Source organism: Panthera tigris, chromosome A2 (genome assembly GCF_018350195.1).
Source record: "Panthera tigris isolate Pti1 chromosome A2, P.tigris_Pti1_mat1.1, whole genome shotgun sequence".
NCBI lineage: Eukaryota > Metazoa > Chordata > Mammalia > Carnivora > Felidae > Panthera > Panthera tigris.
Window position 1 is genome coordinate 33,593,495 of NC_056661.1, and position 25,025 is coordinate 33,618,519.

At 44.6% G+C, this 25,025-nt stretch overlaps 2 protein-coding genes across 2 annotated transcripts in view; one reads left to right on the forward strand and one right to left on the reverse strand.

Annotated features, from left to right (window-relative positions):
• The window catches only part of SLC25A26 (solute carrier family 25 member 26), a 137,810-nt gene extending 114,981 nt beyond the window's left edge, over nucleotides 1-22,829 (forward strand). Inside the window, 4 exon segments of the mRNA XM_007096339.3 lie at nucleotides 10,097-10,166; nucleotides 16,387-16,451; nucleotides 17,457-17,530; nucleotides 21,702-22,829. Coding sequence (XP_007096401.2) covers nucleotides 10,097-10,166; nucleotides 16,387-16,451; nucleotides 17,457-17,530; nucleotides 21,702-21,819 — 327 coding nt within the window. The 3' untranslated portion in view covers nucleotides 21,820-22,829.
• A 16-nt stretch (nucleotides 22,830-22,845) lies between these two features.
• Nucleotides 22,846-25,025, reverse strand: part of LRIG1 (leucine rich repeats and immunoglobulin like domains 1) — a 114,481-nt gene continuing 112,301 nt past the window's right edge. Inside the window, exons 18-19 of the mRNA XM_042979373.1 lie at nucleotides 24,628-24,912; nucleotides 22,846-24,529 (exon numbers count right to left, since the gene is read on the reverse strand). Of these exons, the coding sequence (XP_042835307.1) occupies nucleotides 24,270-24,529; nucleotides 24,628-24,912 (545 nt within the window). The 3' untranslated portion in view covers nucleotides 22,846-24,269. The remainder of the gene's footprint in view (nucleotides 24,530-24,627; nucleotides 24,913-25,025) is intronic.

Consider the following 25,025-nt stretch of genomic DNA (forward strand, 5'->3'; position numbering starts at 1 on the left):
TCAGTGAAAACAGTGACTCCTTACTGTGTATATTTTTCTGGTGCTGTTGAGGAAGGAGGCTTGCCAGTATATTTGTTTCCAGCTACATGGGGCTTAGCAGTGCAGTCCCTCCGTTCTTTCATTTCACCCATAAAAATCTTTCAAAAATATTGTTCCTTAAATATAGTAAGCCAGGTGTGCGTTTGCAGGCAGAATTATTAAAAATAATCATACCTGTTTTTGTTGACTCCCAGTCAATATCATGAGCATGAGTTACCGTAATTTGTTTTATTTTAACTGTTACTCAGTGATATGTCTAGATATTGTTAACAGAACAGGACCCCTTTTCCCTACCCAAAACTGACAAGACATCCAGAGCCAGAAAACTCTGAGAGCACCCAATCAGAAGAAATGCCTCTCTAGTAAGACTTAGCCACATTTGCCCCAAATTAATACTTTTTAACTATAAAACCTCGATATTAATAAGCAACTCAGCATTTGAGCCTATCTTGATTTTGCTCAAGAATAATAAATGAGTTATTTATTACCTTTAATTACCACCACAGTCATTCATTAAAGACTTTGTTACAAATTCTTTGTATCTTCACCACCTTAACTTGTCTAGAAGTCAAGTATCTCAGTATCCCAACGAACCAAATACAGTTTCACCAAAAACAAGTTTACATACCAGCCCACACAAAGTTGGTGCTTTGACACATCTGTGAATGGTTTCCATGCAGCCGCCATTATAACTATAATTAGCCTGTGTATTATAAATGATTCCTAATCATCAGTTAGGTACATCTACCTTCAGTTAGGAAAACTACTGTAGCCATTTGATGATGCTGCCAGAGCCATAGTATGGCAGAAGTGAGAGCTTGACTGTGGTCTCGATTGTATTTAGTAATTTTTTCGGTTTAAAACTTTGCTTTGGAGATCTCTTTTGAAGACATGTTGGTATATGACTACTTACAGAGAGATGATTCATTTAATTGGATAATAACAGGGGTGCCTGGGTGGCTCAGTCGGTTGAGCATCCGACTTCGGCTCAGGTCATGATCTCCCAGTTTGTGGGTTTGAGCCCCGTGTGGGGCTCTGTGCTGACAGCTTGGAGCCTGGAGCCTGCTTCGGATTCTGTGTCTCCTTCTCTCTCTCTGCCCCTCCCCCGCTCATGCTCTGTCTCTCAAAAATAAATAAATGTTAAAAAAAATTTTAATTGGATGATAACATTTTGAGCAGCTGTTGCTTTGTTTTTTAAAGTGTATGTTCCACAGTGGCCCTGTCAGCTACAGTCTGGAGAGCGTTAGCACATCGCATCTCTCCTGTCTCCACAACATTCTGGTGGTGGACTCACAACACTAAGGCCTGCACAGAGGATTGTCTTTTGTTTCGTCTAAATAAATTGTCCCCTGAGGGTATTAATGTGGACTCGAGGAGATGATCCTGTACGCGTGCCTATCCTTGTACCCCCAAAAGCATTGGTCAAGTTTCATAAGCCTGCAGTGCTGGAAGCTGCGTAACTACTTTTGAGCATGACAGCTCAGGTCCCAAACTGTGAGTTTTCCTGCACTAAAGCCAGAACACTTTTTTTCGATTTGTTACTCATTTATAGGACAATAGTGTACATTCGGGCGGGTCTTTTGAAGTGAAAAACAAAGCCTTCTCTTCATGCTTCATACTATTATGCTCTAACAGAAAACACCTGACCCAGGCCTGCCCTCCTAGCCGTTTCATAGCACTGAACTTGGTGTTTGCTTTCTATCCTTTGAATGAATACTCAGGCTAGTAGCTGTTACTCTGGGGTTGGTGGCGGGGGGGTGGGGGGGTGGGGAATGCTTGGGAAAGCCAAATTGCATCATGCCGCTCTTCCTCTCATAGGTCTTGAGCCGTGAGTGAAGAATTGCTTGGGAAAGTAAGACGACCTACTTGTTTTCTTGTGCTACCAATAGGTATTCAGGATTCCTCGTGATATCCTATTGGATGATAGAAATAATGTTAATTTTAAAAAAGCTCATGTTAGGGGCGCCTGGGTGGCTCAGTCGGTTAAGCCTCCGACTTCAGCTTAGGTCATGATCTCACAGTTTGTGAGTTCGAGCCCCACATCAGGCTCTGTGGTGACAGCTCAGAGCCTGGATCCTGCTTCGGATTCTGTCTCCCTCTCTCTCTGTTCCTCCCCTGCTCGTGCTCACTCTCTCTCTCTCTTTCTCTCTCTCTCTCCTTCAAAAATAAAAAAAATAATAAAAAATAAAAAAGCTCATGTTAAAAATTGCATATCTTTATAAACAGTATGAATGATGAAATTCGAAGTCTGTATGTGAGTAGTATTGTACCTACTTTAATCTCCTGTATTTCGTTGTACTATAGTCATTTAAGACGTCAACATTAGGGGAAGCTGGGTGAACGGTATATGGGAACCATATTATTTTTGCAACTTTCTGTAAGGGTAAAATTACTTCGAAGTGAAGTATCTAAGCTCTTGGAAATATTTTGTAATCAAGCTATGTTATGGAAACTTAATAAAAGTTATAGACACTAAGCTGTGAACCAGACCCCAGGCAGCTGTGAGGATAATAGTGAGCAAAGGAGATGTTTTGCTCTTATGTAGAATCTAGTAGTTCTGCCATGAACGTGCCTACCTGTTGTCACTTACCTTCCTAATCAGGAAACAACCATGTAAGCAACATGAGGAGTAATTTCTGCCTGTCTCATTACTTCCACTTGAAATTTCTCATTGACCTGAAATGGTAACAAATAAGCATGGGTTCATCTGAAAATTTCAGTTTTTATTTGAAAAAGAAACAGGACATTGAATTGGGATAAATAAGCCAATATTAGGTAAAGGATGCCATCTGCTTTTTTAGTTTTACTTATTTTTGTACGCATCCTCTATCATAGGAGTTGAGATTCCCAATACTATGGTTTTTCACATCTGGGCTCACTTTCTGCCCTCATCCCTACACTCCCTAGTCATTTATCTGCCTGCACAGTAACCATTAGACCTCCATGGAGGTGGAAGTACTTACTTAGGTGGAAAAATTATGGCAATTTAAAATGTTTTGGTGTTCAGATAGGTCCTTAAAAAAACCCTCCATTACAAACCCACATTATTTGAACAACTTGTACAGACATCACAATATTTTAATAACTTGCATATTGTAATGTAGTTGTATTAGAAGGTGAGCTGTGTATGGTAGTGAGGAATCTTACAATGATGCATATATATTATCTTGTCTACAAGACACATGGCTTTGCGGGGAGCCACCAACCAGCTTCAGCTCTCTTGCTTACTGTCTCTCTGACCTTTGGCCAATTCCTTACATTCATTTAGCACCGCCCCCATACCTGTGTTTGCAGATCATAACATTTTCTAAAACTAAATAAGAAATATAAAATCTTTAGCATAGCTCCTGGAACATGCTAGGTGCTCAGCAAGTGGCAACTACTCTTGTCACCAGTAATCATTCCTACTGTTGCCTGCACTGTGTTTTTATTCCATTTTCCAGTCTACTCAAATTATCGAGAAGTCACTAGCAATAATATTTACGTTTCCACTGACTAACCTTTCCTGTCTTCCCAGCCAGTTTTTTTGTGGATCTCAACCTTGTCGTCCCTGCACATTGATGAACAAATTCGTCATTTCACAGTACTTGGGTAATTCATATGCAGTACTTTCTACCAGTCAGGTTTTTGTTGTTACTAGTGGTGGTGGTGCTTGGGAATTTTAAAGTAGTTCCCAAGTGAAACACTTGTACATAAATTGATCTTTTTAGCTTGGTCTCAATATTTTCCAAAGTTTTGTTGTTTTTTTTTTTTTCTTTTGAGACAATTCCTCATGAAAAAAAAAATGCACTCCTCTTATGTAAAGCAAGTTGTTTTGGGCAGTGACAGAGTTTGTTCATTCGCTTGGGTATTTGAATAGCATTCTGGAAAAAATTATGGCCTGTATGTGGAAGTAAGGTGTCTTACAAATACCCTTCTGTTGTCCAGACAGCTCTAACTTGCAGGTTCAAGGCCTCTTCTTTCTATTCTGTACCAGAATGTCTCACCCGTTCCAGTTCTGCTGTTGTCTGTTTAAACGTTGGCTAGTTACTTAACTTCTCTGAGCCTCAACTTCCTTGTCTGTAAAATGAGGATAAAAAGGCACATCCCTCAGAAGAGTTGGAGATAACGAGAGTTCATGTATGTAAAGTTCTCGGTGCGTGGAGCGTAAACAGGTTCCATGCAAGTGTTTATAATTGTTCTTTCTGTCCTGTTCTGTGTCTGCCACTGAAACTTCTCACTGGATTCTAAACCCTCTGGTTCTAGAGATTTTTTTTTTTTTTCAAATACAAAATGATTTCTTTATATGTTCTTAGACTAAATTATGCTGGCCAGGTGATAATGGAAAGTTATGCTTATCTGTGGAGATTCTATTTTTAAATTGTGTCTTCAGCCATCTGAGTCTATTTTGGGCAAGTGCCCCCCTTCACCCCCCCACTGCCCCAACACAATTTTTTTCCTCCTAGATTAGAGCAGGCACTTCTGTGAAGCCTTCTCCATCACCTGCCTTCTCTCTCTTAGAACCCTTTTCTGCCCCCACTGTGCCCCTGTCAAATATTAGACCTAGGGACTGCTCTTCTGTTTTCCTTTGAAAAAAGTGCCTGATAGCCAGTTGCTACTCCGTAAATGTTGAATTTATGAATTACATAACATTTTTGGTTTTTTTCCTTCTTCTGTATGACCTGTAATTCACATCTTATTATTTGTCCTTTATTATTGGTTATAAAGTCAGCATTATTAGTGTATTTTCGGTTTGTTTTGAGTAAACTTCTGCTCTTTGGAGCTCTTGAAGATACCAGTAGATTAATTGAGGATGACCTTCAGTCATCACTAAAGTCCAGTTTATGTTTAATTTTCCTGTTCTAAAAAGTCAGCAAATTAAGTCATGGTGTTAAAACTGGCTTTTGCCTGATAAAATGCTCATTCTTCCACCTCTAAAGTAAAAAGATAATAGGGGTGCCTGGCTGGCTCAGTCGGTTAAGCGTCTGACTTCAGCTCAGGTCATGATCTCGCAGTTCGTGAGGTCGAGCCCTGTGTCGGGCTGTGTGCTGACAGCTCAGAGCCTGGAGCCTGCTTTGGATTCTGTTGTCTCTCTCTCTCTCTCTCTCTCTCTCTCTCTCTCTCTGCCCCTCCCCTGCTCACGGTCTGTCTCTGTCTCAAAAATAAGTAAACATTAAAAATTAAAAAAAAAAGATAATGTTCTTTTTTGGTTTCTTCTGGTGCCACCAGTGCTTGTATGAATTATGGAGAAAATAATGCTTTCCACAGAAGCACAGAGATACTCGCAAACATTAAAGCATTTACTAGAAAAGTACCAAGTACTGCACTCAGTGGCAAGGCTATCTTCAGAAAGCTACGTGTGATAAAATATTTTTTAGCTTCTCTGTTTCCATGAGAAGTTTACAAAAATCTATTTGGCAGCTGTGCCCTTAGGCTAGTGAATTTAATAAATACACTTTTTAAGTAGTCATTCTCATTAAGCAGAAGGAAATGTTGGGAGCCCTCCGATACCACACGTTGTTATATATTTAATTAAGTAATTTGCATACTTAAGCATGTGACTTAAAAGTTGTTACCTGATTTCAGACTATATTACAAAGCTATAGTAATTAAAACAACAAGATATTGGCATAAAACCTGTGTGTGTGTGTGTGTGTGTGTGTGTGTGTGTGTGTGTAATTTATGACAAAGAAGGCAAGAATATACAATGGGGCAAGGACAGTGTCTTCAATAAATGGTGCTGGGAAGACTGGTTAGCCTCATGCACAAGAATGAAACTGGACCACTTTCTTAAATCATACCCAAAAATGAACTCAAAATGGATTAAGGACTTGAACATAAGGCCTGAAACCATAAGACTCCTAGAAGAAAATGTAAGCTCCTTTGACATAGATCTTGGCAGTGGTTTTTTGAATCTGACCCCAAAAGCAAAAGCAATAAAGGCAAATGTAAACAAGCGGGATTACATCAAACTAAAAAGATTCTGCAAGCAGAGGACGTAGGCAACCTACTGAATAGGAGAAATTATTTGCAAATCATATCTGTTAAGGGGCTAGTATCAAAATACATAAATAATTCATAAAGCTCAACAGCAAACAAACCATTTGATTTAAAAATGGGTGAAAGATCTGAATAGACATTTTTCCAAAGAAGACATACATGACCAACAGGTACATGAAAAGGTGTTCAGCATCACTAATACTAATCTTCATGGAAATGAAAGAACCACAATGAGATATCACCTTACACCTGTCAGAGTGGCTGTCATCAAAAAGATAAGAAATAACAAGTGTTGGCAAGGATGTGGAAAAAAGGGAGCCCTTGTGCACTGTTGCTGGGAACGTAAATTGGTGCAGCTCCTGTAGAAAACTGTATGGAGATGTCTCAAAAAATTAAAAATAGAACTGCCATGTCATCCAGCAATCCCACTTCTGGGTACTTAGGTTAAGGAAGTAAAAACACCAACTTGAAAAGATATCTACATCCCTGTGTTCAGTGCAGCATTGTTTATTATAGTAAAGATAGGAAACACTCTAAGCATCCATTGACAGGTGAATGGATAAAGAAATTAGGATATACATACACACAATGGAGTATCATTCAGCCATCAAAAAGTATGAAATCTTGCCATTTGTGACAGCATGTATGGACCTTCAGGGAAGTATGCTAAGTGAAATAAATATGAGAAAGACAAATACTGCATGATCTCTCTCTGTCTCTTTTTAATGTTTATTTTAGAGAGAGAGAGAGAGAGAGAGAGTGAGTGTGTGAGCAGGGGAGGGGCAGAGAGAGAGGGAGAGACAGAATCTGAAGCAGGCTCCAGGCTCTGAGCTGTCCACAGAGACCCCAATGTGGGGCTTGAATTCACAAACTGCGAGATCATGACCTCAGCCAAAGTCAGATGCATAAGTGACTGAGCCACCCAGGCATCCTTGTATGTATGATCTCTTTCATGTGGAGTCTAAAAAACATATATATATTCATAGGTACGGTGAACAGCTGGATGGTTGGTAGGGGTGGGGGATTACTGAATGAAAGGGATCCAGAGCATAAAAGAAAAAGAGCATAAATCACACATAAAAATTGTTGAAATTGACCAAATAGGGCCATATATGTCTTTATTTATTTATATGGCATCTTCCCCATTTCTGTAGCAGCCTTCTCAATATTCTAGATATAACATCACTGGGGAAATATTGAGAGTAGGAAATTAGTACCAACTTTGGTGTTTTTCTTTCAATTGTGATATATTTGATTGTCTCTAAAAATGTCATGCCACCATCACTTGGTCATTTATATTATTGTAGTTATTTTAATAAATATATTCAAGAAATCTTTTTTCTAATATTTGTCATCATTACTGAATTGCTTACCAGTAGGTTAGAGGTCCTACCCAGTGCATTAAGGCAAGAAAAAGAAATAGAAGGCAGTAATCCATATTGGAAAGAAGAAGTGAAATTATGTTTATTCACAGATGATACAATAATGGATGTAGAAAATTTGAGGAAATCTACAGAGAAGCTATTAGAACGGATAAATTTAGCAAGGTGGCAGTACTACATAAAATCAATTATATTTCTCCATATTAGCAGCAATCAGAAGCTGAAGTTCCTAAGGCAGTACCATTTACAAGAGTGTCAAAATATGAAATACTTATGGATACTTGGGGATAAACCTCAAAATACAAGTCCAAAACATATATACTGAAAATTATAAAAACACTTTTGAGAGAAAATAATGGAGACGTAAGTAAATGGAGAGATATGCCATAAATATTTATGGGTCAGAAACTCACTTTTACCAATACCTCCATTCTCCAAAATGATCTGTATATTTAATGCAATTCAGGTCCAAATCTCGGCAGACTGTTTTGTAGAAATTGATAAGCTGATTCTCAAATTCATATGGAAATGTAAAGAACCTGGAATAATAAGAACAATTTTGAAAAAGAACAATACTGGAAAGTATTCCATGATCTCAAGATTTACTGAACACCTGTAGTAGTAAAGGTAGTATCCAGTTGGTGTTAAAATAGATCTATAGATTGGAGCAGAATACAGTCTAGAAGTAGACTCACACATAAATGGACAACAGATTTTTGAAAAAAGTGGGAAATTAGTTAATTGGAGAAAGGATGGTCTTCTTGCTGGAACAATTAAATACTCATAGGTTAAAAACATAACAAAGGAACCTGAATCCTTACCTTGCAGCATACATAAAAACTAACTCAAAATGAATGGTAGATCTAAAAGTAAAACCTAAAGACCAAACATTTCTAGGAGAAACATAGGTGAAGTATCTTTGTGGCCTGAGTTAGACAAAGATTTCTTGTATGTGTCACCAAAGCGTGATCTAGGTCTAGGAGAAAATATTTGCAAATGACTTTTATCTGGAATGTATAAAGAACTCTCAAAACTCAGTAATTAAAAAACCCAGACAATTCACTGAAAATGTGCAAAACATTTGAACAGACACTTCACTAAAGGAGATTGAGGGGTGGCATAAATGTACATGAAAAGAAGCTCAACATCATTAGTCATTGGGAAAATATGAATTAAGACTACAGGGACATACTACTACACACCTATTAGAATGGTTAAAATTCTAAAGTACCAGTAATACTGTGGGTAAGGATGTGGAGAAATTGGAACTGGTCAGAATGTAAAATGGTACAAGCAACTTGGAAAGTGATTTTGTAGTTTCTTAACATGTTACACATATTCTTAGAATGAGATCCAGCTATTGTACCCCTAGGTATTTCCCCAAGAGAAATGAAGGCATGTGTCTGTATAGAGCCATACAGATAAATGTATGGCTTTTATTTTAGCCATCATAATGGCTTTATTTATAACAGCTAACAGTTGCAAAAATCCCAAGTGTGCTTCAGTAAGCAGAAACCTATTGTAGCTATATAACGCAATATTATTTAGGAGTTAAACAGGAACGAAGTATTGATATACACAATAACATGGATGAATCTTACAAAAATTCTGAAGATAAGAATCCAGGTTAAAAAAAAAATGAATGTCCAATTACCTTTACATAAAATTCTAGAAAAAGCAAACTAATCTAGAACGACATCACATTGTGTATGGCGAGGAAAGTCAGGAAAGAGGAATGGCAGAGAAAGCTTTTGGGGGTGATGGACATATTCACTATCTAATTATGGCAGTGTGTGTGTGCGCGCATGTGCGTGTCAGAGAAAGAAAACAAGTTGCATACTGTAAATACGTGTAGCTTGTTGGATACCTACTTAAAACTCAGTAAAGTAAAACAAAAGCAAAAAGAAAGAACAGAATGCAGGCTGTGCTATTAGAAAGCCTAAGTAAAAGGCGGGTAGTAAGTAACAGGGCCCAACTGTTAAGGTTGTTGTGAGGAGTATTAACACATGTCCAGAGATGAGACCAGTGCCTGATTCGTCCGATGTGTGTTCTCCATCCGATGTGACTGCATCTTGTCTCTACTGGATCATCAGCTCTTGGTGAGCAAGGCACCATGTCTCCGCCATCATTTTGCCTAGTTTGAAACTTGGAATGAGTGTTTATTTGTATAATCTTCAATTTATTTCATGAAAAGTGCAAAAAATGTTTTGACGAATTTAAAATCCCTGCATAAGTAACAGAATTCACATCCTTCAGACATGGGCAATATGGATAAAGACTGAGAAAAAAACCCGGAGGAATATGGCAGACAGACACTGCTGTGGACTCATTTGTGAATTATGTTATTTATATGTTTAGAATCAGAGGGGAAATACTTAAAATGTTACCTTGTCTTAGAGATCTATCTTTATTTTTATTTGTACTCGTATACACAAATGTGTGTAGATCATGCACATTTCCTGAAAATTGTTTCCTTTGAGCACTCGAGTGTAGCTGTCACCCTTTTTCTTTGACTTTTTTTTTTTTTTTTTTTTTAGAATGCAGTTAAGTCCTTGGGAAAATCGCTTATGTCATCAGTAAGGAATGTCACCAAAATAGCTTCTCACTTAAGTTCCCATCCCCAGAGCTAACCCACGGGAGGGTCCGATAAATTCAAATATTTAATAACTTGTCTTTTTCTTTCTCCTTAAACACAGGCCCTCTGGTCCTGGAGGCAGGATCACGTGGTGGATTGTTGGCAGTCAGCAGTCTGTGGAGCTTTTGCAGGTGCAAGGGATTATATTATACTGGGAAAGACCAAAGGGGGGAGAAAAATGTGAAAATATTAACTATGCAAAAACAACATTCTTTAGAAATTCCAGATTGTTTAGATGAAGAGAGTTCCACTAGTTGTTTGAGAAAAGAGAGTGACTTCGGGGGGGGGGGGGGGGGGGGGAACAAACCCTGCTAAAAAGGTGTCTGCTTGAAAGACAACCAATTTGTTTTTGACAAATTTTTCTTTCTCTTTTTATCTTTATTAAAGCCTTCACTCAGGCCCTTGGATTATCTCAAAGATGATTTATAAAGTCCTCTCTGGGAGGAGACTTGCCGTGGGTGCAGGGCTAAGTGTGCAGCTGTCTGCCTTGAGCAGTGCTTTGGGGGTTTCAGTGATTCCTGCAGAAGGCAATGATTCACGGTTCGTGTGACATGTTTGACAGCACCACAGATTAACTAGTGTCAGGAGGGCCGAGGCTGCTCAGCAAACTTACCGAAGGCTCAACTGCTCTGTGGAGAAAATACGGAGATCTAAACATCTGGCCATTTTCCAGGCATTAAACCAAGAGCAAAGTGACAGTGTGCAATAATAGTGTGTTATCCATCACTAAGTCATGTGAATTTTCCAGTGAGGCTGTAATGAGGACTCGGGTGCTTTACAAAATTCAAGAAGTGATAGGCTTAGCAGTCTAAGAGAGAAGTGCATCTTGCTGTTGCACGTAAACGTGAATTAGAATTACGGTTGAAATAAAGCAAAGTGGAGATGCGCCAGAAAACGTAAACTGCTAGTTTTGATGTGTAGCCAGTAAAGAGATAAGTAGTTTTAGGATGTCAGCTTTATTAGGAAATGATTCTTTTGCCATTTGTTTAATGGTTGTTGGATTGGGTTTTGGTTGTGGTGATTAGGAAAACAGAAAGCATGTATTTCATAGGATTCTTTATTAATAATTGGACCCATTTGGCGTGTAGAATTGATAATCAAAAATAAGAATCTTACCTCTAGACATGAAACCGCCTCAAATGGATTATGATGGGTAATTGTTTCCACATGACCCTTCGTCATTAGCTGTGTTAAATGACGAGGTGGTCTTGATTCACTTTCTGGAGGTCAAGAGTCTTTACTCCCCAGTCCTTAAGTGAAATGTGTGGGGTTTTTTTTGACTGCCTCCAGGGGACAAAGTAAGCATTATGGAACTTTGGTCATCCTGGATAAGGAAGGGCACTTCTTTTTTTTTTTTTTTTTTTAATTTTTTTTTCAACGTTTTTTATTTATTTTTGGCACAGAGAGAGACAGAGCATGAACGGGGGAGGGGCAGAGAGAGAGGGAGACACAGAATCGGAAACAGGCTCCAGGCTCTGAGCCATCAGCCCAGAGCCTGACGCGGGGCTCGAACTCACGGACCGCGAGATCGTGACCTGGCTGAAGTCGGACGCTTAGCCGACTGCGCCACCCAGGCGCCCCAGGAAGGGCACTTCTTAAATTTAGCACTTCCATAAAACCTCCACGTGTTAAAGTAAGAAGGGTATATTCTCCGGTCCCATTTCTGAAGTAGCTCATTCAAAGATTTGCTTACAAATGCACTGTTTCTAGTAAGGAAATTTACATTCACTACAATGCCTTTTTCCAAATAATGCTTTGTAATGAGTGCTAAGCAGTTAGATTAGTCAGAAGCGGGGAGGGCAGAACTAGTTATCAGCCATCCGCTGTGCAGTAGGATCCTTTCGGCCGGGCCCTTTCAGTCTGGGGGCTCCCCAGCAGAGTGTGGCCCAGCAGTCCTGTGCTCCAGTGACTGATGGACGCTTCAGTGTGAAGCAGGGAAGGGACTTGGCCAGAGCAACATACCTGGTGTGGGCCAGCTTGCTGGACTTAAGAGAATTGTCAGGTCTCAGCTCTGCCCCCAGTTCCCTTCCTGTTACAGACGCGCCCCTCCCGGCCTTAGCGGGGGATTATGGCAGGGCTAGGTGAGATCACGTGGGTATTAGTACTCGTGATCTATGACACCGAGCTGATTGATGAGAGGTATTATTTCTACTGCAGTAGAAACACCCAATACCCAGAAAATGAAAAGCTGTCATCACATCGATTCCTATTCACCACTGCATTGAGAGAATAATATGTTGATAGAGTTTCTATACATAATTATCTCTAATAGCATGTGGATTTAAAAACTCCTCCAATTCAGTTGCCTTATTTCTTCTGCTGAGGTTCTGTAAGTGAAGGAGTTTGTCAGGTTCTGCAAAAATCCACCGAGGGTAGATCCACGTGCGTTTCTTCCCAGAAGGTAAAATGAGTGTATTTTTGTTTATATCTCTTTTGTTTTGAAATTTCAGTTGGTGTGCTGTGACAGATACAGTTACTATTTTAAAAACTTTGTGAAAGATAAACATCATTTAAAAAGTACTGTAACTTGTGAAGAAGCGATCCCCCGTGGGAGTCTGTTGTGACACGGTGCATTGCACACCACAGAGGAATGAATTAACGCCTGGTCGCCCGGGGCCACCCCTTGCAGGCCTGCGCGCTCAGACTCCCCAGCCTCAAGCGGCCACAAAGGCAGTGATGTGAGACTTGCCCGTAAGTCAGAAATTAGATTACTCCTCCTTGGGCACGTTTCTGGTTTTAAACTGGTTAAATCATCACGGATGAAGCACTCTGGCCCATGTTTGGCGCTCTTCTGTGCCCGTGCTTGTTGTATAAACTACTTGGCACAAATATCCAAAAATGTCCCTTGAGATTGGAGGTGTTGATGGCTTGTCATGCCAGAAATTCCCTTGGCTTGTGGTCAGGGGTTAAACGAGGGGAAAAAAAAGGACTTTGCCAACTTCCTCCCTTCAAGTTAACTTCTAAACATACAGCCATAATTCAGTCTAACTAATTATGACATTTGCTACTCTAGTGATACGTGCTTTGGTACTCTAGTGTTCTTTGGTCAGTTTCTCATAATTAACATCTACTTAAATTTTCGAAGAGAGAAGGAGTGAGACTGAAAGACAGGGTCGGAGGGAAGGAAAGAGAGAGCTTCCCATGGCTTGAAATCCCAGAATAGGGTGAAGGATTTGTCTGGGTAAGACATGGGAAGGCATGACGCCAGCTTTAAACAGAAACACCCTTCTGTTGTTGTCGAAGCCCTCCGTGTCTGGCCACTTGTTTGGAGAGCATATGCAAAGGAGGTGCGTGGACGTGCTGTTCTTGCTGTGAGCCTCATCAGGAGATGGGAGGCCGGCCGGGAAGGGACGGCGCATGGCGGCCCCGCGCAGTCCTGTCCCCACCACCGCTTTCACAGCTTGTTGTGAGGAAGGTGGCCCCTTTGTCCAGAGTGCTAAAGAATCTGCAGTTGTTCAAGGACACACGACATGTCATTTCACTGTAAACGTCCCGTTTCCCCCGAACCTGGTGCCTGAAAGCAGTTAGCCCGACATCCTGTAAAAGTCTAACTCTAGTGGAGCCCGTAGAAAATGGTTTCATGCGTGATGTGCTGCACCAAGTAATTATTTCCTGTCTAATATGTTAGCATGTTCCTTGTATTTATTACCAGCAGTTTATAGTTCCCTTAAGTAAAATGTAGAAAATAACTACATTTTAACTAAAAGCATAGGTCCCCAGTGCCCTCCCTGTTGTGACCCGTCATCCCATTACGCGATCTTCACAGGGCCTTCTTTGCAGCCTCATAAGAAATATTGTGAGGGCTGTGTATCACAGCAGTCGTTGACATCTGAAGACATTAAAATTGGTTTCTTAATAATTTGCATAAAATACATCTACCATCATGGCTGTAAAATTAGGACCCATTCAAGCATATTGATTTTTGTCTTTGACTTCTCTTCGTATTACCTTATCAAGCAGCAGTCTCTGAGAGTATGTCACCAAGCACCCAAAGTCGGGGGGCAGGGACCTTCTCACAGCCAAGACGAGCTTGACGCAGAGTACCTGCATTTACTAGAAGGCAAGGAGTTTTCAACGTAAGTGACTCAGGGGAGCTTGAGTCGTCAGACGGGGCGGGCGAGGTCCTTGCCAACTTTTAGGTCTTTGAAGTTGGTTTAGGAAACTTTGTGAACATTTTCAAATAGGATAATGGTGTATGCACTTCAGAGTTTTAACACTCGGATGCGATTTAGTGTCTTACCACACATGAGACTGATTACATAGTGGAAGAGCCCTACTTGTGGAGCTGAGATGCACGTGACTTTGAGTGCCAGCTCCATACTACTGTGTGGCCCTGAGCAAGCTGTCTGTAAAATGGGACAGTAAGACCCATGCAAATGAAACAGAATAATTAGTGGCCATACCTGGTACAGGCCCAGCATGCCAGGTACAGAGTAAGCACAAATACTGGCTCCAAGCTTCCCCTCCCTCCTCTCTTGCAGAGGACGGGTTGGAATCTTGGGTTTATAAGACCCTTGTCCAGGGTACCCAGCAAGCGTTTGTGAGTGTCTGCTGTGTGTGGGGGGGCTAGAGACATGAAGGAAAATCGCAGATTATCTCTTCCCATGCGGAAAAGACCCAGTTCCTAGCCAGTTCCTTTGAGCTCTGGTGTGCACCAGGCACTGTCCCAGACACTTCGCACAGACCCATGTAGTCCTAGATCCTGCTGCTGTCTGTGTCTTAGAGACGAGCAAACCGAGGCCACCAGCGCACCCAGTGGCTGTGAGCCCACATTCTGGAGTCAGTAAAGTTCAGGTCTTAGCTCTCCACTAAGTAAAACCTTCTGTGAGTTCTAGAACCTCTCTGAGCTTCAGTTTCCCCACCCATAGCTGGAGGTCGCAGTGACAGAAGTACCTGTCTCCTACGGTGCTTGACCTAGAGAGTAAGTGCGGTCCCTAAGGCCAGTCCGCTAGTAGAGTAGGGATTTAGTTTAAGGCTTGGTCTTTCTGACTCTGAAAGAGTCTTTCAGACTGGGCCCTGCTAACTCTTGCAGCCAGAGAGGGAAACAAAGTCGATTTGGGGTGGGGGGTTTGGACAGTACAGTTCGCCTGAAGTTTAATAAAGTACTACCTAAATTTCAGGCAGCTTTTCAATCTGGAAAAAAGTGTTTCACCTGTTTGTAACACAGAAGTGGCTACAGCAAAAGGGGACTCTAATATTCATGTAATTGGTAATATTCAGTCCTCAGATATGTGTCCTTTGTGGATAATCAAATACGGAACATAAAAGCACAAATGGATACATCTTTCAAAAAGTCATTGTCCTAATACATGCTACCAAAGGAAGGAGGTTCCGTGGGGTCCTTTTCCAGCAACATGTTTAGAAAGATATTTGGCAGAGATCAAATGACCTTCACAATTGTCCCCATGCCACAAAATTCAGAGGGGGAGGTGCTATTTCTGGAGCATCCTTCATGCATGTGCTCTGTTCGCCTAGCTCATGCAAGCTGAATCTTTAGAAAACCCTTTTGTGTTTATTACTTCTGTCTCCTTAGGGCCTCTTCAGGTTTAAAATACATCTTTGTATTTCTCTTAATAAAATATCGACATCATATACTGTGGTTTCTGTTTAAAAAAAAATCCTCCAATTCCCCTGTCCACAGGTATGGATATTAAAATAATCAGTTTGACAGTCGTGGTATTCCGTGGAAGAGAAGGTGGGAAGGAAGCCGTGGGAGGATTGCCTGTTGAATCAGCACCGACTGACAGGATGCAGAAAGGGCTAGAAATGTCGTTACTCTACTTGGCCCATTATCTGAAGCCTGGAGACACAGAAAGCTTTACTCTTATAACTCAGAGGAATTTAGCCATTAATACTGAGAGTCCCTACAGCAATCTGCATACCTCTGTTTGCCCATTTTGTCTGAGACCAGAAAAGATAGAGGCGTTTCGGAGTCCCATTAAACAAGAGTGTTCCGTAGAAGGTGGGGGCCCTGTGAGAAGCGCAGCAAGCGGCGAGCCTCTCATACTGACGGCGGGTGTGTGAACACAGGCACACAACCGTGTGCACACGTAGGTCTGCTGCTGCACCCACGAGCAAGGTGAATTACGGGGCCTTGTTTTTGTTTTTATCCCTGAGCGTGTAGAGCGTTCTCCTGTCACCTCTCTTACATGTGGTTCAGCGTCACTGCAAAAGCAGTGGAGCGTGTGCAGTTTGCACGCGTGCATCCTCTTCTGGAATCAGTCAGGTGGACACAGTGACAAGGAAGTGATTTGGGCAGAGCTTCGAGGGATTAGAAAGTACAAGTTCTGCCATCCACGTAACACAGTTAACAATACCTCCTTTGCGTGCCGGGTATTTTTATACGCACAGGTGGATTTGCAGCTGTGGTCACCACGCCTCTGGATGTGGCAAAAACAAGGATCATGTTGGCAAAGGTGAGTGGAAAATGTAACGTAGACACAGCAGATGTTTGTGTGTATCAGCACCAGGGCTCACGTGTATATAAGTGGCCAAGAGCAGGGTAACGCTGATCTAGAACAGCAGCCTTACGCTGCCCTGCCGAGGCACGAATGACTGACGTTGACGGCACAGTGTCCGTAGTCGTCACTATGACCGGTGTCGTCACAGCTTTTGACCTTTAGGAAAACATTCTCACTGATGTTCTGTGAGAAGCATCAGAGCTGGGCCTCTGCCTGGTAATACTGCTTTCCAGTGACCTCTGTTTTTATGGGCGACAGACCTGAGGCTCCCAGAGTTGACTGGCTTCACGCCAATGCCGCAGGTGAGCTAGAGGCTCTGAACTCAGATGATGCTTGGCCTTAACCGTCTGAATCAGGACAGTTGTCAGAATTGTTTGAAAAGTTTTCATTGAAAAGAAACATTGTTAGAAAGAGTCTGGACCGAGGTTCATGGAATGCCATGCACATAACCTATCTGGGGCCAAACAATAGAAAAGAAAGAGGCACACATACCCTTAGGGCAAAGTGCAGCCATAAGGGCGGAAATCTAATATGGAGGTTGACAAGGCCAAACCTGAGTATCGGTCCTGTTTTAAATTGAACTTGCTAGTACTCTTCGTTAAATGCGGTCATTAGCTGCTCCGATAAGTTCATAATTGGGCCACTTATACTGATACTCCCCTCTCTTCTCAGATCAGTTACTGTTGCTTTCTGTCTTTTTCCTGTCAAACAGTTGTTGGTGAGTTATCTAGATGAGGCCTGGCTCCAACCTAGAAATGCAGCTTCCTGTCAGTCAGTGCCTACCTGTGGGCTTGAATGGAGGGGCTTCTGGTCTGGTGAGGTCCTGGGGTCCTGACTGCAAAGAAGCTCCCCAGTCTACTTCAAACTGTCCTAGAAGACACTGGTTGGGGGCCAGGCATCTGAGGACATCATTTGGGGGATTTCATACGATAATGGCCTGTCTGTTGTCCTGTCGTGCAGGTTGGTTCCAGCACCGCTAGTGGGAATGTGCTCTCTGCCCTGCACGGGGTCTGGCGGACACAGGGGCTGGCGGGGTAAGTGCAAGATGGAATGTTCGACTGCCTTCCTGCGTCTCTTCCCAGCTCTTCCTCCTTTTAGCCTGAGCAGGAACAGCTTTGCGTCCTTCTGCCCGTCCTGGTTGGGTCTCTGTTCACATTGCACAAAACCCGTTTGATGGTGCCTGAGTGAGATGACAGTGCGCCCTTGAGTCGATGTGGCATCTAGCAAGTGATTGGCGGCCTTGGCTTTCTTGATACTGGAGCGCCTCGGCAGGCTCGGCCCCCTCTCGGTTCTGGGCTGCAGCTCTGAGCAGACGGGCTCAGTTAGGTGATGCAGGAATGCACGTGAGCCAGCGTAACATTTAGAAGAAAGCAGTTGGGGTTGGGGCTACTTTTAGCTGCCGTCAGTCACAAATTACTTTCAGTGCCCCAGTGTGTGGCTCGTCACTTGCAACCCTCTCTCTTTTCCCCTCAGCGCCTCACCTTGCAAGCATCACGTCCTAAGATGCTTCCCTTGCAAAGCTTGCTTTCACCTTGCTTTTGCAGTCTGTAAACATGTCTAAACGTTGGGATCCGTACAGTCTGTGAAATTACCATGTTCTCTTTGGAATGACCTACGAGGGGTTTTCCTGAGAGAGCACAGCTTGCGGCCGCCTCTTGCAGGGCCAGGAGTGAGCCTGTTGACAGGGTGTGGCCGGTGGGGACAGCCCATCTGTGGCAGCGCCACCTCCTCATCGTAGTGCCAGTGCCGTGTGGGTGACTCGATTGGATCGCCGTGTTATGTGCATTTGACAGGCTTTTCTTTCGGCTATTTGATAGTTGGGGAACGTGGGGCACATAGGTCAGGCCCCAGGTAAGGTTTTTGCAGAACGGCCCCATTCTCTTCAAAATTTGCAACTGTTAGTTGCAAAAGTAGGTCCTGTTGGGTGGTTTTTTGTATGCGGCGGCCCTGAGGGACCGATGCTGGTTGCCTGACAGACTTCCGGGTTCTGAGAGGAGGACTGGGTTTACCAGAAAGGAACGCTTGAGTGCGACCAAGGGCATGGCAGAGTGGTGGCTTGTGCGCCACAGGCCGGCCGTTTACAGCTAACGTGGCGTGAGGAGGGGAGAACGCGATTGCTCGCGGCGCAGACACGCCGGTCCTGACACACATCTCACGCGGGCACCCAAGTGGCGTGGGAGGAGAAAGCTCTGGAGCAGCCTTTCAGTTAGCGGGTGAAAGATTCTCAGGGTTCCAGGTAGTTGTGGGCCACACAGAGATGGTGCTCGCAATGGCTCTGTTGAATCTAAAGTCACGGTGCTCAATTTCACTGCCCCGCTTTGTTTCCCGTGTGGCTCACACTGGATTCTGTGGCAACCGCTGGTCACACCTCTGCTCTGTGGAGTTGGTATCGAGCTGCAGGTGCGTCCGCCTTTTTTGAGAAAGCGGTGACATGTGGGTGTGGTGTGGTCGGCAAAACCCTGGCCACTGGGAGCCTGAGAGGCAGGAGCTCCCTTGAGCAGATGACTGAAACGAATCCCTCCCTGTCCCAGTGCTGGTGTCTACTTGCTGTCATGTGACCCGGCAGCGCCAGAATTCCGGCAGAGGATGAGTGTCGCGAGCCTTCCTTTCCGGGGCCCTGGAAAGGTAATTGGGAATTTTGCTTACTTCTTAAGCCTTGGGCTCTCATTAGCATACACACTGTGGTCCTTGGCAGCCCGTTTCAAGCAGCCACGCTCGTCATTTAAGAAGTGATAGTTTTATTAGCTTCCTAGTAAGACGATAAAAGGCAACGAATAATTAGACAAAAGATTTTGGCTGAAAGCAAACAAAGCAAATCCCTGCCCACGTGGGTGGCTGCCCTCCCAGCGGCCCTGGGCGTCCTCAGCCCCGACAGGGTCTCGCCCTGCCTCTTCTGTCCGGCTCCGACACAGCCCTGCGGGCCCATCCTGCTGCCTCTGAACACACCTGCTGCGTTCCTGAGTGTTCTGGATCCTGGCAGGTAGCTTCCCTGGCGGCCGTGAGGCCCTGCTGGCCTCTCAGGGTGAAGTGGGGGTGCTTTTTGATCTCTGTGTCGGTTCACACAGGGGAAGGCTGTGTTCTGGCACAGACTTGGAATATAGGCTCTAGGGCAAACTGGTTTCTCCAAAATAAAAACACCACATGCTCATTCAGTCCAACAGCCGGAAAGCAGACGGGACGCCCGTTTGTGCCACATCGTTCATTCGTACTCGTCCTGTTAAGCAGCCGGCTTTTTGTGTTTCCTGACTGTGCCCTTTATGTCTTAACCGCTGCTGCCCCGTGTGCACCCCCTCCGAGCCCCGTGCTCTGCCCAGTACGTTTGTTACCTCGTTTGATCTGTGGTCCCCAGAACACAGCCGCACTCCACTCAAGTCTCTGCCTCCTCGTCTGGTTGGGGCGCTCACTGTACAAATTACTCGGCTTTAAGGCTATAATTATGTTAATGGATTCAATTGTCATCTGGTGAGACCATAAACTGCTTCCATCTGCCTCTTGCCAGAAGCAGCTGAGTTCATTAGCAGCAAAAGCTGCACCAAGACACGGGTTTCAGAAGTCAGATCGTGAGGGAGGATATCGTGGCCTAAGTGGTCTCATATCTCAGCTTCTGCTGACCTCCCTCCCGGCACCCTTCTCTTTGTAGGCGGGGCGCCAGGAGTAATCCCTGTTTGGGGCCACAAGGTCCCAGTGGCCTCCGTGTGGTAATGGAGGAGTTTTGTCTTCACCTACCACCTTCTGCAAGAACGATCTGCATCATGCTGAGGCAGACAACTTTTTTCCTTGTATGGTTTTCATGGTTACTTCTAGAGAAGAGGTTCTCATTTCATCTGTGGGATTTTACTTCATGATTTAAATCCTTACTCAGCTAACAAAAGTAAGGGCCCCCTAATGCTCAGTCCCATTTTCCTCAGAAGTGCTAAGCACGCCATTCAGAGGGCAGGCCAGCTGACCTCTCCCAGCAGGTGTGCAGAAACCAGGCGGTGGGGGCTTTGTCTCCTGTCCACCGTCTTGGCCAGTCACCATTGTCCACCATTGCGGACATTTTTTCCTGTTTAAAAGGTTATGTCCTTTTCACATAGCCTGACCTGTATGTTTGGGCCCTGACCTGTGCCTGAGCCAAAGTCTTCTCACTAGAAGTCCACTAGTTCTGATTTTTTCTGCTTACAAAAGTAAATGCTTTTGGTAAGAAGACTGTCATTCGAGAAAGATAGGGGTTGTCTCCTCTACTCCTGCCCTCCGGAGAGAGTTTAGGGCCCATCCCTGCCGCAGAATCAGATGACACACACAGCTTTGGGACTTTTGTCAGAACCTGTTGGATTTTCGGTCGTGGATCCCGGGGCCTACCTCATTTTTACTGGCTGCGTAGTGTCCCCCCCGTGTGGACATGGCACCAGAATTTGTGTAACCAGCGGGGGTCTGCAGTTTCTCTGGTACCAGCAATGCCAAGATGCATACCTCTGAACAGTTACCTGGGCACAGCTACAGGATGGCTCTTAAAGAGTGAACTCCAGTTTGCACCCCCAGTAACATTCTTTGACTTGGCCTTTCTTTGTTCCAAAGTCGTGCCATCGACTGGCCTCGTGTGCGTGGGGACAGAACCTGGGGGACGTGCACTCTGCCTAGCCCGTTCACCTTTCTTGTCCTTCCTCAGAGGAAAAGACAAATAGGGACTCCATGGAGATTGGCCTCCCTGTTCTGGTGTCACATCCGTGGGCCTCTAAGGACCAAATGCAACTGAGTCACTGGGAGGGGGGCGGGCAGAGTCGTGGGGAAGATCTCCAACACCCGAGCCTGCCTTCCATCGCTGTGGCTGGCCGTGCCCACCCGAGGAGTCAGGCCTTTGACTCCTTTACAAAAGTCTGTTCCTCCATCTCTCAAAGAGCCAGTCTGGAAGTTTTCCGCAGGACTGCTGTGGGGACAGAGTTCTTGTTTCTTGGCTAATTACTGGACCTAATTGCGAGGCTCCCAAATAAGCTGTTTGGTACTGAGCCACGTTAGCCAGCAAACAGCTGGGCCCAGACTTCAACAAGTCTACTTGGGAATGTAATTTAGTGCCATTCTGAAAGGAAAAAGCACACGTTTTAAGTGCTGTGTGGGGTTTAATGATCATGGTGTGTTGAGCTGAGCAAGCTGTGGGTGTTGGAATTTAACCTTTCTAACACACACCAATTTAAAAAAAAAATCTTTCCTGCTTTTTCCCTTCCCTAGATTATTTGCAGGTGTCTTCCCTCGAACGGCAGCCATCAGTCTGGGAGGCTTCATCTTTCTTGGTGCTTATGACCAAACCCGCAGCTTGTTATTGGAACTTGGCAGAGGGAGCCCCTGAATCCAGGACGGCCCCACATGCACCTCTGTCCAGAAAGGGGGCTGCTGTGCGCACGGGCTCCCTTCCGGCGAGCAGCTGCTCGCCCATCTGAACCGCCCGCACCGCGCCCCTGTGTGTGAGGATAGGACCTTGAGGATGTCTTGCCTGCTCCAGGCTGGCTGGAACGCCGACTGCCGCCTGTCTGCCAGAGCGCCAAGAGGACCGTGTCCACAGCGGTACTTGCGACCATTTTCTCAGAACCCGTTAATAAATAAGTTTGGTGATGCCGAGTCCAGGCTGCTCAGAGCCGTCATTTGATCTGTATCTGATCTTGCGTTTCCTGCCACCTGCCAGTGGACGCAGCGGAAGGCAGAGAGGGTTCTCCTTCCGAAAGGATGGCTAGACCGGGAACAGGAAGGAGACTCAGGAGAAGTGCACGTGGGTGGGTTTCTCTCTATTGTGAGAGCTTAGGGCTTTGTTTAAAAAGCATGAACTGCAGGTGCATAGCCGGCATTCTATTAGGCAACTGGGCTGCTGCTCTTAATTACCCTCAGATTTCCCCCGAAAACACACAGTTGTATTATTTTACAGAGAAGGATCCACCGGCCGGCGTGGTGTGTGTGAAAGCAAGCCGGTAGTTGCAGCTCCAGGGACGAGGTGGGCCCGGTGCATCCGAGGAGGGTGCTGAGCGGCCCCCCCCCCCCCCCCCCAGGGGCCTGGGCTGGCTGGGGAACAGAGCAGGGTTTCTTCGTTCCTAATCGGGAAGGTTTATTGTCTGCAGTTATAAGGGGAGGTCACCATTTCAGAGCTTGACTAATAAGCTCCAGGTGTTAGAAAAATTCACAGAGAAATCTCAGGAATCTAGTGGTGGTGTATCCTCCCTGGGGCTAACGTATAGGATTTTGCTTCGCATAAAAAAATTTCCCCCTTTCTGGGGGAAAAAAAAAAAAGATAATTAAAGGCAGAATAAGTGCATTTGGTTTGTGAGTTTCTGGAATGGAACATACTGCTTACAATGTCACTAGACAAATGACCCCAGCCACCCAATGAACGTTTATAAATGAACCTTTATTAAAGACACTGCAACACCGTTTGTTAGACACTTCAATATTTTACATGTTTTTTTCAATGTACACTGTACCAAAATTTCTATAAATAAATAACTTTGTACATAAAAGTAATACTTCCTCTTTCACATTGCCTCTCAGAAGCAGCAAATTCACATATTTTGTGGAAGTAACATGAATCAGTTGACGGTTGAGAACACAATTCTAAATGTGCTTACCTTTTGCAACAGTGATGACATCAGACAGTGAAATTTAACAACCCTTTTGTCAATCTCTCCCTTCAGCTTTTTCACTAAAGGAACTTGCTTTCCGAGATCTTAAGGACCTTGTTTCAATGTCAGTTTTCCTGAACTACACATTGGCACTCACAAGATGGTTAGCTTCGGGTCTCAAAAGTGCAAGTATACCCAGGTGCGGGGCCTAACCTCGTACAGTCCCAGCCCGGGTAGGCTATGGGAGGGAAGGGTGTGGACAGACATGCCCCGGATCCTCAGTAGAGAGAAGCTAGCCCTGAAAGTAAGGACTCGATCCTTTTCCTCCCCCGCGGTCAACACAGTATTAAGGATATTGGCAGAACTAAAACAGCACTATTGAAAAAATCCACAGGTACCAACACCAGCAGCCTCTATCTTATTAAAAAGCCTCAAATGACAATCGAGTGATACAACCACCACATTTGCTTTTCTCACGGAAGGAAGAAAGGCGGTGCTCAGTTGTTTGGAACAAACGTTTGTGGTGGGTTCACCCCCCCTTCTGCTTGGCGAGGAACTTACAAGAAAAAAGCACATATGGCAAAGGTACGTGACGCAGGCGTCTCGGGACTCTGCAGGGGGGGTGAGCTCCAACAGCCTCCACACAGGAGCAATACTGACAGGAAGTTCATTCCCACGCAGATGACGGCTGTGGCGGGAAAGCAGGCTAGGGGGTCTGTCCTGTGAAGTGCAATACGAATCCAAGGACTTTCCATCCTTCCCACCCACCAGAAACTCCTGGGAGCAAATGTGGTTTTTAGCTTCTAGAAATTCCATCCATGCATTAAGGCACCAGAACCATCCCCCCTCCCCAAATTAAACAGCAACCTGATAGGAAAAATAATATTGTCAAAATTGTATGATTTCTTTGTTAACCATGCACTAAAGATTAAAATAGCCTCTGCAAAAGATATATAATATATATGACATCTCTGAAAACTCTTATGTACAATGGTATCAAATACTTTTCTGTTTTGTACACAACAGCCTCTGGCAGTTCTGTGCTGTGGCTGCAAGTCCTTTAAACTACGGATACTCCACATGGAAGTTTAAAACCTATGTACACATCAGTGACGCTTGAACCCAAGCTTCCTCACAGCCTCTCCTACCTCTTTCCTGTAGAGACGGACACAAGAGCTGAGGTAGACAAAGCCTAGATTTTCGGTGCAAAGAGCAGGGGCACGCCCCGTTTCCCGGGTGGCTGTCCTGTCAGTGGTGGGTACTCGGGACTGGAGTCACATGCTTTGGGGAGGTGTCCATTGTAAAGAAGCAAGTGCTGGCCTTCGCCGGGGATGTCGTGACAGCCCGAGGAGGCTTCTGTGAGCTCAGGACTGCCTGGAGTTAATGTCAAGGGAGGCTGGAGGTCCACGGAGTCTGACTCACACAACCTTGCTAAAGTCCAAGAAGAGGCCCCTGTGAGAAAGGAGAGGATGCGTCAGAGCCTCCAGTCTGGCTGCTGCCCTGCCCCCACCCACCTGCCGGGAACTCCCTGGAAGACACTGAACATCTACCTTTTCCATCCAGAGGTGCTGTGGGCTTTTTCTTCAAGGAGGCTGGCATTCTGTCATGGTTACTGGGGTAGAGGGACCCCCTGCAGTCGGCACGGGACCCATCAACAGTCCCACCGGTCAGATGGTGCGGAGAATGTTCTTGGTCACTCTGACTGGGCTCCGGGCTGCTTAGTGTACCTGCCTGTGTATGGTCTCTGGGCACAGGCTGAGGACGGGATGCCTGTTCCTTGCAACTGCTGTCCGGGTCAGTGGTGTAGTCACCGCACACAACCGGGCCGCTGTGCTCTGCAGGGCCAAGCCAGAGCCGGGTTAGAGCCATGGCCACAGAAGTGTGTGTCCCCACACAGGAGAGGGAGCTGAAGTCCCCTGCTGTGAGGCTGCAGCCCTGCTTAGACCAA